The 15098-nt window shown below is 39.6% G+C and overlaps 1 protein-coding gene across 4 annotated transcripts in view; it reads left to right on the top strand.

The window, feature by feature from the left end:
- The window catches only part of LOC102563459 (ALF transcription elongation factor 3), a 252046-nt gene that overhangs the window by 33220 nt on the left and 203728 nt on the right, over positions 1–15098 (top strand). For 2 of the 4 annotated variants that reach the window (XM_059720990.1, XM_059720989.1), the window contains exon 1: positions 10982–11650. The exons of the other annotated variants lie outside the window; for them this stretch is intronic. In XM_059720990.1, the coding sequence (XP_059576973.1) occupies positions 11592–11650 (59 nt within the window). In that variant the 5' untranslated portion in view covers positions 10982–11591. Of the gene's footprint in view, positions 1–10981; positions 11651–15098 lie in introns of those variants that run through there. 4 annotated transcript variants of the gene reach the window in all.

Below are 15098 nucleotides of genomic sequence, written 5' to 3'. Positions count from 1 at the left end.
GTCCTCTATTCACCATTATTTAAATTCTTAGTGCTATATCATACAAATCTTGCAAGATGCCACCATTTGTTATACAGCAAAAAGTAGTCATAGAAGACGGTAAAAAAAAAGGGTAATTTATTCTTGAATATTTTTGTTTTTTCTATTGAAAGGCATTTAAAGTCTTCTGAATATAAACCTAAAAAAAGACTTGACATGATCTAGGTCTAGGAAATGTCATGTCCTCCAGATTGTTCTGTAGAATGTAATTACAGTATGTTAGTATATTTAGCCAAACATATTAAATTAAGTACTAGCATCCTTACGCTTTCTGATAATATGACTGTTGGGAGTGGTTGATAGTGTACTTTGGTACAGAATGTTTCCAATAATTACCATTTTTTTTAAATTATATTGCAATAAAGACCTAAAGGAGAGGAGTTTTAATGCCATCTGGAGGTATTAAGGAGAAATGAACACATTTATTTTTGCTGATATTTAGTAATATGCAAAACATAAGCAAGGCACTATCCTATAAGATGATCTTGGTATCTGGCATTAGTTTATTTCAGAGGGAAAGGAAGAAAGGTTCTTTTCTTCTTTAAAAAATATCAGAATAATTCTCAAAGTTGTTTGCATGCAGAAATTCCTACATTTGTTTATGGCTTTAGTGACATGGTGTCGCCATTGGGCTTTCCTTAGTTCAAGGGACCACTGTGTGAACCCTGTATTCACACTGAATATACCTTATCTAATGAGAAGCTTGTGTGAATCCTATTGGATGACTACACACTCTACTAAGTATGGCACTACTAACTATTTGCAGTGGTCACCTTTAAATTGTTACCATTTGCCAACATTTATCACATACCAAGTTCTGATGTTTATTTATGTTTAGAAGAAACTGGCAATTGTTAAGAAATTGACACCACTGTTTATAGGGAAATGGCTGGTATGAAAAAGAGATGCAGAAGGAAGAACTTGGGGGAGCAGACATAATGTCAAAAAAAAAAGAAGAAAGAGAAACAAGGTGGAGTGATGTACAGAAAAAGAAAGAGAATGCAGTTCTCTGCAATTCAGTAAGAATAAATGCAGAGTGCTTCATCTGGGAAGAAGTAACAAGTGACATGAATATAGGTTATGAGGAGATGCCCTGGTCAGCATGATGGCTGAAAGAGACCTCAGGGTTATGGTTGATCACAGAGTGAACATGAACTGCCAGAGTGCAAAGCTGTAGTCAACAGAGCTAATAGCATACTGGGGTGCATTAGCTGATGCAACAGTGGCCAGCTGTAGGGAAATGATCAGGAAAGCCAAGGTGGCAACAGAGTTTAGGTTAGCTACAGAAGTCAAGGACAATAAAAAGTCCTTCTTTAGGTAAGTAGGAAGTAGAAGGAAAACAAATGGAAGTGTGGGACCCCTGCTTAACACCTCGAGACAGATGGTAACCAACATTTAGGACAAAACTGAACTCCTGAATGCCCACTTTGCTTCGGTATTTCACCAGATCAAGGGGAAAGTCAAGCAAGATAAGGCTCATAGGGGACGTGCCAGGACTGACAGCCTCCCCACTGTGGACGCTGTGTGAGTGCAATACCAACTAGAAAAGCTAGACATTTATAAGTCAGCAGGACCAGATGGACTCCATTCAAGAATGCTGAAGGAACTGGTTGAGGTCATCACAGAACCCCTGGCAAAGCTCTTTCGGAATTCGTGGTGCACAGCGGAGATCCCTGAGGATTGGAAGAAGGCCAACATTATGCCCCTCTTCAAGAAGGAGAAGAGGGAGGACCTGGGCAACTATAGGGCAGTCAGCCTAACCTCTATCCCAGGGAAAATCCTGGAAAAGCTCATTAAAGAATCTATGCACGATACACTTGCGGAAGGTAAAATTCTGAACAACAGCCAGCACGGCTTTGTCATGGCTGTAGGTCTTGTCTTACCAATCTCACCTCCTTCTACAATCAGGTCTCTCACCACCTGGACATGGGAGACGAGGTAGACGTTATACACCTAGACTTCCAAAAGGCTTTTTATCTAATATTCTACATATCCTTTGGGGAAAACTAAAAGATTGTTGGCTCAGCTGCTCAATGGTTCAGTGGGTGGGAAACTGGCTACAGGGTAGGACTCAGAGAGTTCTCGTGAATGGATCTGTGTCATCCTGGTGTGAAATGGTCAGTGGTGTCCCTCAGGGGTCCGTGCATGGACTGGTGCTTTTCAACATCTTTATCCATGATTTGGATGGGGGAGTGAAAAGCTCACTGGCCAAGTTATGGGGCAGTGTGTTCATGTCAGAAGATAGGTCGCAGATACAGGTGGACCTGGACAGGCTCGAGAGTTGGGTAGACCAGAACTAGATTAATTTTAACACTTCCAAGTGTAAGGCGCTCCATCTGGGGGCAAACAACCCTCAACATACATACAGGCTCGGTGGTGACAGCCGGACTTGCACCATGGCTGAAAGGGACCTAAGTGTAATGATTGACCATTGCATGAATATGAGCTGTCAGTGCAATGCAGTGTCCAGCAGGCAAATAACACACTGGCATGTATCAACTGATGCATCTTGTGTAAAACTAAGGAAGTGATACTCCCACTGTACTCAGCACTGGTGAGACCGCAGTTGGAGTACTGCATCCAGTTCTGGGTGCCGCACTTCAATAAGGAAATGGAAAAACTTGAGAGGGTCCAGAAAAGAGCCACCCATATGATCAGGGACTTGCAAGGCAAGCCATATGAGGAAAGGCTGAGGAACCTGGGCCTCTGTAGCCTAAGGTTGAGAGGGGACTTGATAGCGGCTTATCGCTATATCAGAGGAGTACATCAGGAGTTCAGTGAACAACTGTTCACTAGGGCACCCTGGGGGAAGACCAGGACCAATGGATACAAACTCCTGGAAGGCTTCTTCAGGCTTAATACCAGGAAAAACTCCTTCATAGTCAGGGTGTCCAGACTGAAATAAACTCCATTCAGAGGTGGTGCAGTCACTTACCCTGAAGGTTTTCAAGAGAAAACTAGACAGCCACCACACTGGGGTCACATAACCCCAGTTGTCTTCTTGCCTAGAGCAGGGGAGCTGGACCCAATGATCTGCAAGGTCCCTTCCAGCCCCTAACAATCTATGAATCTATGCATTGCAAACAGAGCTAAGTGATACTTCCTCTGTTCTCGGTGCTGGTGAGACCTCAACTGAAGTACTGCATCCAGTTCTGGGTGCTGCACTTCAAAAAACACATGGAGAATCTTGAAAGGTACCAGAGAAGGGCCACATGTATGATTAAGAGCCTGGAGGACAAACCTTATGAAGAAAGACTAAGTGATTTGGGACTGTTCAGCCTGGGAAAGAGAAGACTGAGTGGGGGGACTTGGTGGCCCCCTACAAGTATGTAAGGGGTGAATATTGGGAGCTGAGAAAAACTGTTCACTAGAGTGCCCAGGGCAGGACAAGGAGCAATGGCCATAAACTGTTAGAGGATGACTTCAGGTTGCTTGTAAGGAATAACTTCTTTATGGTAAGGGTGACCAGAATCTGGAATAGACTTCCCAAGGACATGGTGCAGTCCCCAACCTTGGAAGTCTTCAAGAGGAGACTGGACAGACACCTTGCAGGGATCATTTGATCTCAGCAGTATTCCTACCCAGAGCAGGGGGGTTGGACTCAATTATCTTTTGAGGTCTCTTTCAGCCTTAATTTATGTGATTCTATGAAAAGAAAAACAATGAAAGACAGAGAAAGAACTACCAAACACACACCAACTGTAAACCAAAATAATAAGGAAGGATGGACGAGATGGAAGAAGGGAAAGCAAAACCATCAAATCATATAGTAAGTTAAAATTTTTTAACAGAAAATGGAATGCTAAAGTCTTTCAGTGAAATAAATATAAAATCAGTGAGCATAGAGGTACGGAGTGTTTGATTCTATCTTGCTGCATTGATTTTGCCTCAGTGTTGCTTGTTGGCTATCAGGGAACTTCTCCTGATTTACACCAATACTAAACCAATCGTCCAGTGTCAGCTTGTATCACCAGATCTTAGATACTGTATGTTCTCAAATACAAGACGGCCCTGAATGTAAAACAATCCCCCAATAATTAGATTATACAGACATAAAATTTCTAAATTTATTACAATTTTCTGTACATGGAATCTAATTATTGGAGGATCGTCCCCAAGTCCCCTCCACCACTGCTGCAGGTGATGGGGAGAGAGGTGATGAGGGGGGGCAGTAATGGGGTATTCAGTGGGGGACAGACAGTGGGGAAGACAGTGGGGGGCACGTGGTAGGGCTGGCGACAAGTAATGGGGCAAGTAGTGGGAGGGGTATTGGGGGCAGGAGATAGGGGGCAGGCAGTGTGGAGGCAGTGGGGCAGGCAGTGAGAAAAGTAGACAGCTTGCTGTCTGTCCCCCCAACTGCCCCCCATTGTGCCTGCTCCCCCCCCCCACTCCCACAGCCTCAGGCTGCCCCAATTCCTTCTTCCCTTGTTCCTCCCTCCTCCTCTCTCCATGCTACTTCTGCCACCTGCAGCCTCACGTTCCTGCCTCCCTTCCTCCCATAGCCCCCTGAAGACTCCCCCATCCCTGCCTGCCCCTCAACTCTCCCATACTTACCTTTACTCTGCACTGGCAGGCTCTGCTGCAGCCCGGAGCATGAAGCATGGCTCTAGCCCACCCTGTAGCAGCAGCACAGCACCGGCACTGCTGTTTCAGCCTGGCCCCATAGCAGTAGTGGTGGGGAGCCAGCACTGCTGCTATGGGGCTGGGCTGGAACAGCAGTGCCACCTCTATGCCACTGCTATGGGGCCAGGCTGGAGCCATGTTCCATGCCCCGGCCTGCAACAGGGACAGAGCCTTCCAGCACAGAGCAAAGGTAAAAAATGACTGTGGCAGAGGGGGAGATAGAGGGAAAAGCAGCATAGGGGGCAATACTGGGGGCTGCAGGGAAGGTGTGGCAAGGCATACAGAGGCGGGGGGGGGCAAGTGGCAGGTGTGGCTCCAGCTCTGGTTTCAGCTCCCGCTCTAGCCCTAACCCCAAGTCTGGAGCCACAGCAACTGGGGCTGGAGCCACAGCAACTTCCTACCCGCCTCTGTCCCCCGCCCCCCTCACTGTCTCATGCTTAACTGTAAGGTAAGGAGCTTTCCCCCCATGTTAAATGGGGGAAAAACCTTGTCTTCTAATCGAATATGTATGGTACTTCTGAACAGTGACATTTTTTAAAATTTGACATGTACCAGCTTGCCTCTGCTATTAAAAAATGCATGGGGAAGAATACACAGAGGCACCATTATCCCTTGGTATAGATGGAGACACACACGTACTCGGGAGGGCACCAACCTGTTTTGTTACCCTTCAGATTAATTTGTATTTAATTTGTCACACAATGTCATCCAAGTCATTGTGCAACTGGTAGGGGAATTTTGAAAAGGAAACCAGCCATCGCATCAGAATTCAAAGCATTTTTACACGTGCTCTGAGTGGTGGGAGAGGAGTCACTTTAATTAGAACAGCTCTTAGAGCTCATCAAACAAACTTAAAGCACCCCCACTGCCATTTTGAAGTGCAGGGACACTGATGCATGATACAGGAAGGCTGCTGAAGCGTGCTAATTAGCATGCTTCAGAAGACTCAATTAACTGAGTCTGCTCCAATGCACTGTAATTATAGAGAGTTGCAGCAGCCTCCCTGCATGTGTACAGGCACCCTCAGGTTGAGAGAAAACTGCAGGAAGGATGAGGAATCTGGTTTGATGGATTTTACAAAGTGTTTAGTTATAAGAGTACAAGGGAGAATGAATCTTTGAGAAAAACATGTACAGAGTCCTTGCGATAAAGATTGCTAGGCACTGTTTGAAAAAATATTGGTAGTGTGAAACATTTCAAAAGAGCATGGTAGATACATTAAAAGGATCTGCTGGTATCAATCCAAGTGGAATTTCTGAGACTAGGTGGAAAAAAAACTGCAGAGAGCCTTAAGGGACACTTGTTTAAAAAAAGACAGAACAAAGCAGAACACCCAGAACAAGTCATATTGGTGTTGATAAGAAAATGACAGAAAGAAAGACTGGAGAAAGAAGGTGTTTTTTTTCATAAAAATATGTCATTTTCAGCATGTTACAAGCCATGCATGCAAACCAACTATATTGGCTGTTCACTCATCTTTTTGTCTAGATCTACTGCTACCATCCAGACATAATTTACACAGCTTCAAAGGGATAGGTTTTTTGTCCTCCTGAATCAGGCAGAGAGTCCCTCTTGAACTGAATGCTTACAAGAAGTCTCCCTCAAGAGATCAGCCCTTCCTATCCAGCAAATGTTAGGACTTTAAAAACATTTACATGACTAGGTTGGGTTTCTTGTGAACCATGTGACCAAAGACAAGATCAGTAAAATTCAGGAGCAATAGACACCTGGATTATTTTTTTCTGTAATAAATAGAATGCTGTAATAAGTCTATCTTATTTCTGCATGCATTAGTTCTCTGGATATGTTTCTGTATGTCTTCACTCTGGCTGTAACAATATTTGTCACTTAAGGAACTTATTATAATGGGGGTGGGGTTCATTTCACAAGAGCCTACTTAGATTGATAAAGGAGGAACATTAAGTGAATATGATATAAATGGCATGGTATGTGTCTTACCCTAACTGAGGAGAAAGTCATTGTGAGACTCTATCTTGACATCAGTTTTTTATGAAAAAACTTCTGTCAACTTTTATAAGAATCAGCCTGCAGGAAAATTACAGAAAATGGTTTTAAGGGTTGCAATTAAAAGCTTATAAGGAAAAGTGTAAACAATAGGGAGAACTTTGATAAACTGTTTTTTGGAGGGCATTTTAGGAGGGGTTAAGTTTATGGATCACTTGACCAAACTTTTCCCTTAATCTTCTTGAAACTCTTAGAAACGTTTGTAAGGCACAGAAACTATTTCAGACCGAGTTGAAAATATTCCATCAAAGTCTTCTATTGTTTGATTGATTAGAATGGAAAAAAAAGTTTTCAATTCAATGAATATTTTCACAGAAAGTGCCTGTTTTTTCTCAATTTTTTTTTAATGTACAAATACTATATTCCCAGCTTTTGTCTGATTTTTGTTTCAATTTTAGCAGTTTGTAGCTAAAAATACTCACTTGTATCTGCCAAAAACTAAAATACAGTGTTTTTATGACTTCTGTAGGTTCAAAATTCTGAAGAGAACAGCTGAAAGCTATGAGACCCTACATATTCTAAAAAATATATTAAATCATTCAGATATACATAAATATACATACATCCCAGAACATGAGTTTGGAAGTACACTGTGATATTCTTTAGGACCTTTTTTTGGTTTGGATTAATTTCTAATTTAGGCCATTAAAGTTTTACCTACCCTGAATGTAATTCAGTAATGTATGCGCAGCTCCAGAGCTCAGTGCGTTTACTTGACACACAGTTAGATAGCTTAGTATTCCCTATTTATTATGCCTCCCAAAACTATCTCTAGGAGATTGTGCACAGTGTTGGAAGTTGCAACCCTGTCTCCAGCACTACACTGCTGCATGGCTTTGTGCACATTAGTTAATTTCCATTGCAGTTTTCCCATGTTTAAAATAATAAACAAACTGTATTGATGATCAGCTCATTAATATTTTTACTAAGATTTGAAAAAAATGTATGGTTTCTGGAACTGCTATGTATTAATAATCAGAAACTATATAAGAAATGAATGGGTAGTATGGGTTAAAACAAGACTTGGGTAATAATTATAGTGGATAAGTCTAGGACATACTTTGATATATAATATGTTGTACAAATTATTTTTTGGATGTATTGTCTGATGGAAAAGATCTTTGCAGGGAGGAAGGAAGGCTATTCCCACGATTAAGAGGTAACCAGCAAGGAGGAGAATGCGAAAATCATTTCACTTCTCTATACCTCATTTTCCCTATATGAAAAATGGGAATTACTGTTGAAATATTGCATGGGGGGGGGTGTGGTAAATTAATGCTTATAAAATACGTGGAAGTCCTTAGTTGGAAGGTGCTTAACAAGTGCAATATATTTTTATTACATTTACATAGCAAGCCATACTTTTTCTCTGCACATGTTTATGTCTCAGTTCAGGAATACAAGCTAGTAACCTTGAAACTTCCATTAGTGGGATTCCACTTTTGTCTCACTGAACCAGAGAAGGTTACAAACTGTGTGTCACAATGCTTGCAGGCAGGAGAAGAGGAAACCATTAAGTGAAACATGTTATGCGCCCGCTGCTTGACAATCTGAGCAGGATGAGTCTTGAAAAATGAATTGGAAGGTGGCTAGCAAAGCTGCCTAAAGGGCAAGATCAAGACTGAAATCCTTGCCTCAGTTAAGTCAGTCCCAAGAGTCTAAATTTGAAGGAAGAGAGGTGATTTATATGAAATTCCACTTGTATTAAAATGGCCACGTTTTGGTCCCTGGAATGTATTTCTTTTCCAAATACCATTGTGTTGTATCGCTGATTACTTTTAATATATCCCTGTGATATTCCTGAGAAAAGTATTTCTCAGAGACCCTACAGAAAAAATGTACCTTTTTATAATGAATGAAGCTAGTGTTTCTCAGCCTGATGGAGGTCTTGAAAATTGTGGAGGCTAAAGTGTGGTATTTATCCATGAACCAAGTAGCTGGCAGAAGAAAAATGCTGGCTTCACTGCACTGTTCCACCTGTTTACTTCAACCCTGACTTGAAAAGCTAACCTCTAATAGTGCCAGATTTTATTTCAGTTAGGCCGTTCATCCAGTCCAGCAAGGACAGATCAGATTTTTAAAAATATATTCCGCAGCTTTCATATTCTCACACAAAATTCCTTCTCTAACCTCCTTCTCCCCCCCTCACTAAAGAATTACCTTCAATACACACACACAGCCTTTAATTTTAAAATGACATGTCCACAGTAACTTCCTACTCAGAATACCATGCTAACTTAGCTTGTGGGTTGTATCAGAGCTACTACTTGCCACAATACTTACGTATACAGTGCCTGGCAGGGCTTGGGCCTCTTTTTAGCACAGTTTTTGGGATTTGTGGTGTACTTTGCAATACTGATATTCTACAAAGAGCTACTGTAAGTTGATACCAGCAAAGCCATTTTCTTTGAGTTCTATAAATCCACTTTCTTTGAAGAAAGTTTGTCTTACTCAGGTCAAGGCTGAATCTGTCTTAGAGACTTAGGTAAATTTAAAAAGAGCAATAACATGATTTCTGATTATTTCTTATAACTGTTATAAATACATGACAGCTGTATGCGGCAGAAGTTGAACATGTAACAGAGCATGTGCGTGCGTGAGACAAGGAAAGAGTTGAAGTAATATAGTTTCTTGGTCTTAATTTTGTCTTCTGGTGAGAATTTTTTTCCAGTGTATAGTCTACCCCTCGAACCTCACAGTTAAAAAAATTCTAATAAAAGGAAAACAAAAATCACTTTCAGGTAGGAAATATGTCTATGAAAATAAATAGGGTGTTTTCTACCTGCACTTTTAGAAGCAAAGATCTGAGAACCAAATCTGTGCTCAGTTGTAAGTGTTATTAGATAAGGGACAGAATTCATGTGTATGAATCAGAAAAAAATATATATTTTATCTCACAATAGCCAGAGTTGAGAAATATGAATTGAGAATAGAAGCACCAGTGCACACAAGGGAACCTTTGCGTTTGATTCAGAAAGGGTAGGATCACATTAGGCTTTCTTAATTCTTTGGACCATTCCCCTGCCAGCTTCCTGCCCCCCAGCCCCTCATGTTTTTCCAAGTATACACAATTTATCAGCAGCTTCAAATGCCTTGTTCATCATTGGACCTAATGCATAGGTTTGTATATAAAATGACCTTGATCACTCACCCACCATGTCCAGGAACTGCTCCTTTACCATTCACCTTTATCATGCATGCTACAAAGGAATGTAATTAAATTGGTGGAAGCTGCCCCTGTTTTGAAGCCAACCTTGACACAGAGCTGCAGGGGGGAGTAATTAAATTTTAAGAGAAGCCACAACTTCTAAACAAAGCTTTTCAGCATCCTTTGTCCTGTACAAAAAGCTTTGCCAATGCTGAGCATTATTTATAACTTTAGACAAAGGCCATGAGAAAAAGTTTGACAGGTTTGGGTAAACCTTGTGTTCATTTATGTCATTTGCAATAAAACTGACCAATCTAAATAGTTAAAATATAGATGTGAACTGCCTCATGTAATACTATAAGTCAGCCCAGCTGTGTATTTATCTTTTTTCCACTGTTTTCCTTGGGCTTTTTCATTTGCAAAAGGCTAATTAATTATCGGTAATATCGTGTTGGTTCTAAGTATCATGGCAGTTAATGGAAAGATATCAGGAAAATCTGGAGAAGTGAATACCTACAAAAAACTAAGTGTTATCTGACCTGCTTTCAGAAATCTATACATGATCTCCATTGCACAATCTTTTTCTTTAAAAAAAAAAAAAAAAATGATAAATTGAAGCTGAGACCCTTACATGTTTTTTTGTTGCTTGGTTGAGATTCCTAGTTGCCTGGGCAACCAGTTTTGGAAAAGCTGTACTCTGGGTGAATGCTGGCTGAAATCTGAAACCCTCTCCTGTACAGTGCAGTTCTGGTTGATATACAGTTTGTACCCTGTCGCTGGTGATATACTGTATGCTGCTGTTTTGTTCAATAAGTTTAAGGCAAAAAAAAAAAATGAACCTAAATAACATTACTACTAGAGAAACTAATATAAAGATAATTTTTCAGTACTTCAGGCCGATGATCACAAGGTGACACTTTCTTCCCTACACCAATTACTGTAGGTTAAGAAAGACTTTAATTTGAATCAGTGCTAAAACAAGGGCTCCTAGAAAGATGAGGTGTATGTAGAAGAGTGGGAGAAAGAAAGAGAGAACGAAAGAGAGAGAGAGAGAGATACAGAACTCTGGCTACCTGCCAAGTAAAATAACTGACTTTTTTCAAGGGAGAAATCCTAAGACTGAGGTCATACTATGGAAAAAGTCTGTTTCACAGACTCTTTAGCCTGAATACAGGCCAATTTTTTTTTTTTCCTTTTTTTATTGCAGGCATCCTATTAACATTTGAACACTAAAGCTCAGCCAGGAATGGAAAGATTCTGGAATTTGGGGATCCTTAGTTTTCCACTTTTTTGGTACATAATTGTTTTTTATTTTTTAATTTAAAAAATAACAGGGTTTTGAATCAGATGCTCTCTATCTTTGATCTTAAATTATTTTAACATCATGAAGAACAAGTTAAGAAAATCTAAATAAACTACTTTCTTACCCACAAAGTGACCATCTTAAAAGAAGACTTTTGAAGCTTGGTGGATGATTTTTTCACTTGCTGTACACTGAAACACCGTAAGATACTGAAACCTGAAATGGAGATTTATTTACCATTGTTGAAAGACCAGCTGTTCAGCAATGAATAGTTAAATAATTTTTTTTAACCTTAAAAGTAGTTGGCTTGCAGTTTCAAGACAAATTTGTCATATCTAGCTAGACAAATTACTGAAGTTCTTTTGCCTTAATCTCTGGACTTGGATGTGACATGCGGTAGAGTATGAAACTGTTTTTTAACTGTGGGAAAAATAACTCTTTGGATTTGGTAGGATGTTATTACAAGCAAGTTTACTGCTCTTTGATTTGCTGAACTGGAGACTGCCTTCAGGGTAAGAATATTTCAATTTTATCATTATACCTTCCATATTTTAAGAGTAAAGATATTACTTTTCCAGGTATCATGGCATTAAGCATGTTATTCTTAATTTACTATGCAATAGGACCTACATCTCCCAAAAGAGATGCAGGAATATATGTGCTGACAGTTTGGAACTGATGATAGACTTGAAGAGTCATGAAGGTGACGCAGTGAGAGCTATCAGAGCTATAGATGGCTCAGGCCAAAGGCTACAGTCATGAAGGTTGTCCATGAGATTTAAAAGGATTGTGCTTACAGACTTCTAAAATCAATTAATGACCAAGACAAGGGCAAACTCATTCTATAAAAAAAATACAGCTCAATGGTTACACAGACTTTTTCTTTGTTTGTTGACAAAATAGTGCAATTATAAATGCCTTCTCTAGACACTAGGTTTATTATTAGTCTTTTGTCAGATTCCATTTCTCATGGTATTATTTGTAGTCAGCTCTAGAGGGAAATGAGCATACACTTTGAACATTTCTTCAAACATATACCTTGAGATGTGATGTCAAAGAACCATGTCTAACATTAAAGCAAAAGTGATTTTTTTACCCAATTATTTTCAATTGATTTTGTTGTGTCAGGATTCAGTGAAATTATAAATGAAGTTTATGAGTTTTCTTTCTCAGAGTAGGTTCAGGACCAGCACAAGTGCTGCCACAGATTTCCCAATAAAAGAAGATATGGGCATGCTTTATTCCATAGCCAATCATTATGCAATTTATAGAGAACACAGTTTGCAGAGCAGTCCTGGTGGGGTATATCCCAGACAGAATAGACAGGTCAATGTAGGCATAAGACATAACTCAGGTAGAGGCCCAAAACTGCAAGGAAAAAGAGAGCACAGGTCTTTTTACTATACTTAAATTAATGGAACATCAGATTAGCATAGGCAGTAAAACTATACTCATCTTCATAAGTAGCTCTTAAACAGTCCAGTCCAGAGTTATCATTTAAAGGCTGGCTTCTTTAAGGATTTGGGAATAAGCTCAATAACGTGGATATTCATAGAAATCATATACATTTTCTGCATAAGTATAAATTCTACAATGCATTTAGTCTTTTCAGAAAAAATCTTTATAATACCTGTAATTAATTATATGATTTAAGATTCTGCAGAGTCTCACAGAAGAAAGGTTTCTGTCAGTTTTTTAATAAACTTGGTTCATTCTACTGTATCACATGTTAAGAATTTGGCCCTAAAAATCATTATAACTAAGCATAATGCTTTCAGCTAGTGGCTATCTAATCATAACTGAAGGATCACCATTTTATTTTGGTAAAAACAAGTTTTGCTTTTTCCCTCTTGGCCCTGCCTGGCTACAGAGTTCAAGGTATTCATCCCACCAACCTTTACTTCCCACACTGGAATAACCCAACATCCAGTCACAATAAATGAGGAAATGGTCTCAGTTAATCTTGAAGGCCAGGAAACTGATTATCATCAACATCCTTGTCTAGAAATGGATGTCTGTTCCTCCAATCCAAAGACGTTTCCTTGTAATAGGAACAGAGATAGACTTTTAGAGAGTTAAACCTTCCCCTGAGCCATTCTTATAGCACAATTCCCAGCTTCTGCTTTGAGACAGTATCTGTGACCTCACCCCTAAGGAGTATGCTATCATAAGGAGCTTCACAGTGCCAAAAGTAGGATTGTGTTGTCTCTACCATGGGGGAATATATATAAGAATCAGAAGGAGATATTTCAGCTCCATTACTCAAGAAGCCAATAGAATGACTGAGGAGAAACATTTATGGATGACTTGATGGGTAAATAGGTTCCAAAGGTGTTTTAATTATATGTAATATATACAAATAATTTTTATGCTGCTAGTGAGAGTTCTGCATATGTAACTGGCTGAGAGTTGCAAATGACTGGTGATAATTTCAACCTGTATATAATTCACTATGACCACATCTGCTGAAATAACTAAATTATCAACCTGCATACCCAGATACTAGGTAAAGAATATAAATACCAGGGATACCTCCATTGTAAAATGATTTTTTTTTTAATTTTAATTGACCTAAATACTCAATTTAGGTTCAACTTCAGTGTAGTTACATAAACTTTGAATTCAGCATAAAATGAACAGAGCTTCCACTACCCTTAATAGCCTGAAATCTTTGGAGCCTGGATGAAAAGTAAATACTTTCTGTTCTTTCCATCATGTTTTTATACTCTGAGAAAAATTAGAACATTGTCCTGTTTCTGTGTGTGCATGTGTCAATCACTCCAGTTTCACAGAAATCTGGGTTTGTTTTGAAGAGCATCGTCAGCATGCACTTTAATCACTTTAAAGACTCACCAGATAGAGATTGGTTCAGACTGAAGTTTTTGGTGTCCAGCAAAGAACAGCATGAATGTGCAGGGTGCAAGTAATGTCTCAACGGAGGGTTCACAGCTGAGTTACCTAATGCCTGATAGTCTGGGAAGCTGCTGGAGCCTATTTCCCTATTCTGGCCACCAGACTGTAGTCAGGAGACCAGGTAGAACATAGCTGTGCACAAAATCAAATAAAAAACACAAGGACTTAAGCCTACAGAAATGGGAATGTAGCTTGACATGTGATATAATGCTGCAGAAAACATGTGTGCACATCTGCAGCATGGGCTTAGCACCAATGGGAAGAGCTATGGAAGTAGTATGAAGCCCAAGCTCTTTAGAGTTCCTTTGCAGCTGCACCAACCTATACAACCTTCTGATGTTACTGAACTCGCCAAAAACCTCAGCTTGGACTCTGGATACCATCCAGTTTCTAACAGGTCATTTCTTCCCGACTCCTTCTACCCTTCTTTATCTCCCATACTTCATCCTCTAAATCCTCTAAGCCTCTCTCCAAATCCACTAACTCTCCAAATCATCATTTGTATTTCTTCCTCATGTCACTTTTGCTTAGATTTCAAATAATCAGGGTAAAGAGCTGCCTTTCAAATGATTTATAAAGTGCCTAAATTCTGTACCTCTACATCTTAGTTTAGGCCACATAATTTTAATTGCAAGGCAAAATGACTACAAAGTTTCGGCCTCAAATATAAATGTTCTTGCCTTGCAGTTTTAATATAGATTTTTAGCATGATTGATAGGTAAGTCTATTTAATCAACTGGCCTTTTTGTTGGTGCATTAGTTGTATGTCTTCTCTATAATTTCATAAGAAAGGGATGAGAAATTAGTGTGCTTTGTTTTTTCCATTACGTTAGGAATTGATTTAATTTCAATGACTGTTTATGACCTAATAATTGTAGTAATATCAGAGTGACACATTCAGAATTTCCTGAGAAAACCAAGACATTGCCCCATGATTTTGCCAGAGAAACTGTTAAAAGCTAAAATTCATTCTTTATAGTGACTTTCCCCTATTGTCTAGTGGCAAAAACATTCTGCACATATTTGGGGGCTTAATTTAGCTTTTAT

The sequence above is a fragment of the Alligator mississippiensis genome, chromosome 1, assembly GCF_030867095.1.
Source record: "Alligator mississippiensis isolate rAllMis1 chromosome 1, rAllMis1, whole genome shotgun sequence".
Lineage (NCBI taxonomy): Eukaryota > Metazoa > Chordata > Crocodylia > Alligatoridae > Alligator > Alligator mississippiensis.
The sequence above is the reverse complement of the archived record's forward strand: the minus strand, read 5'-3'. Positions and strand labels throughout refer to the sequence as shown.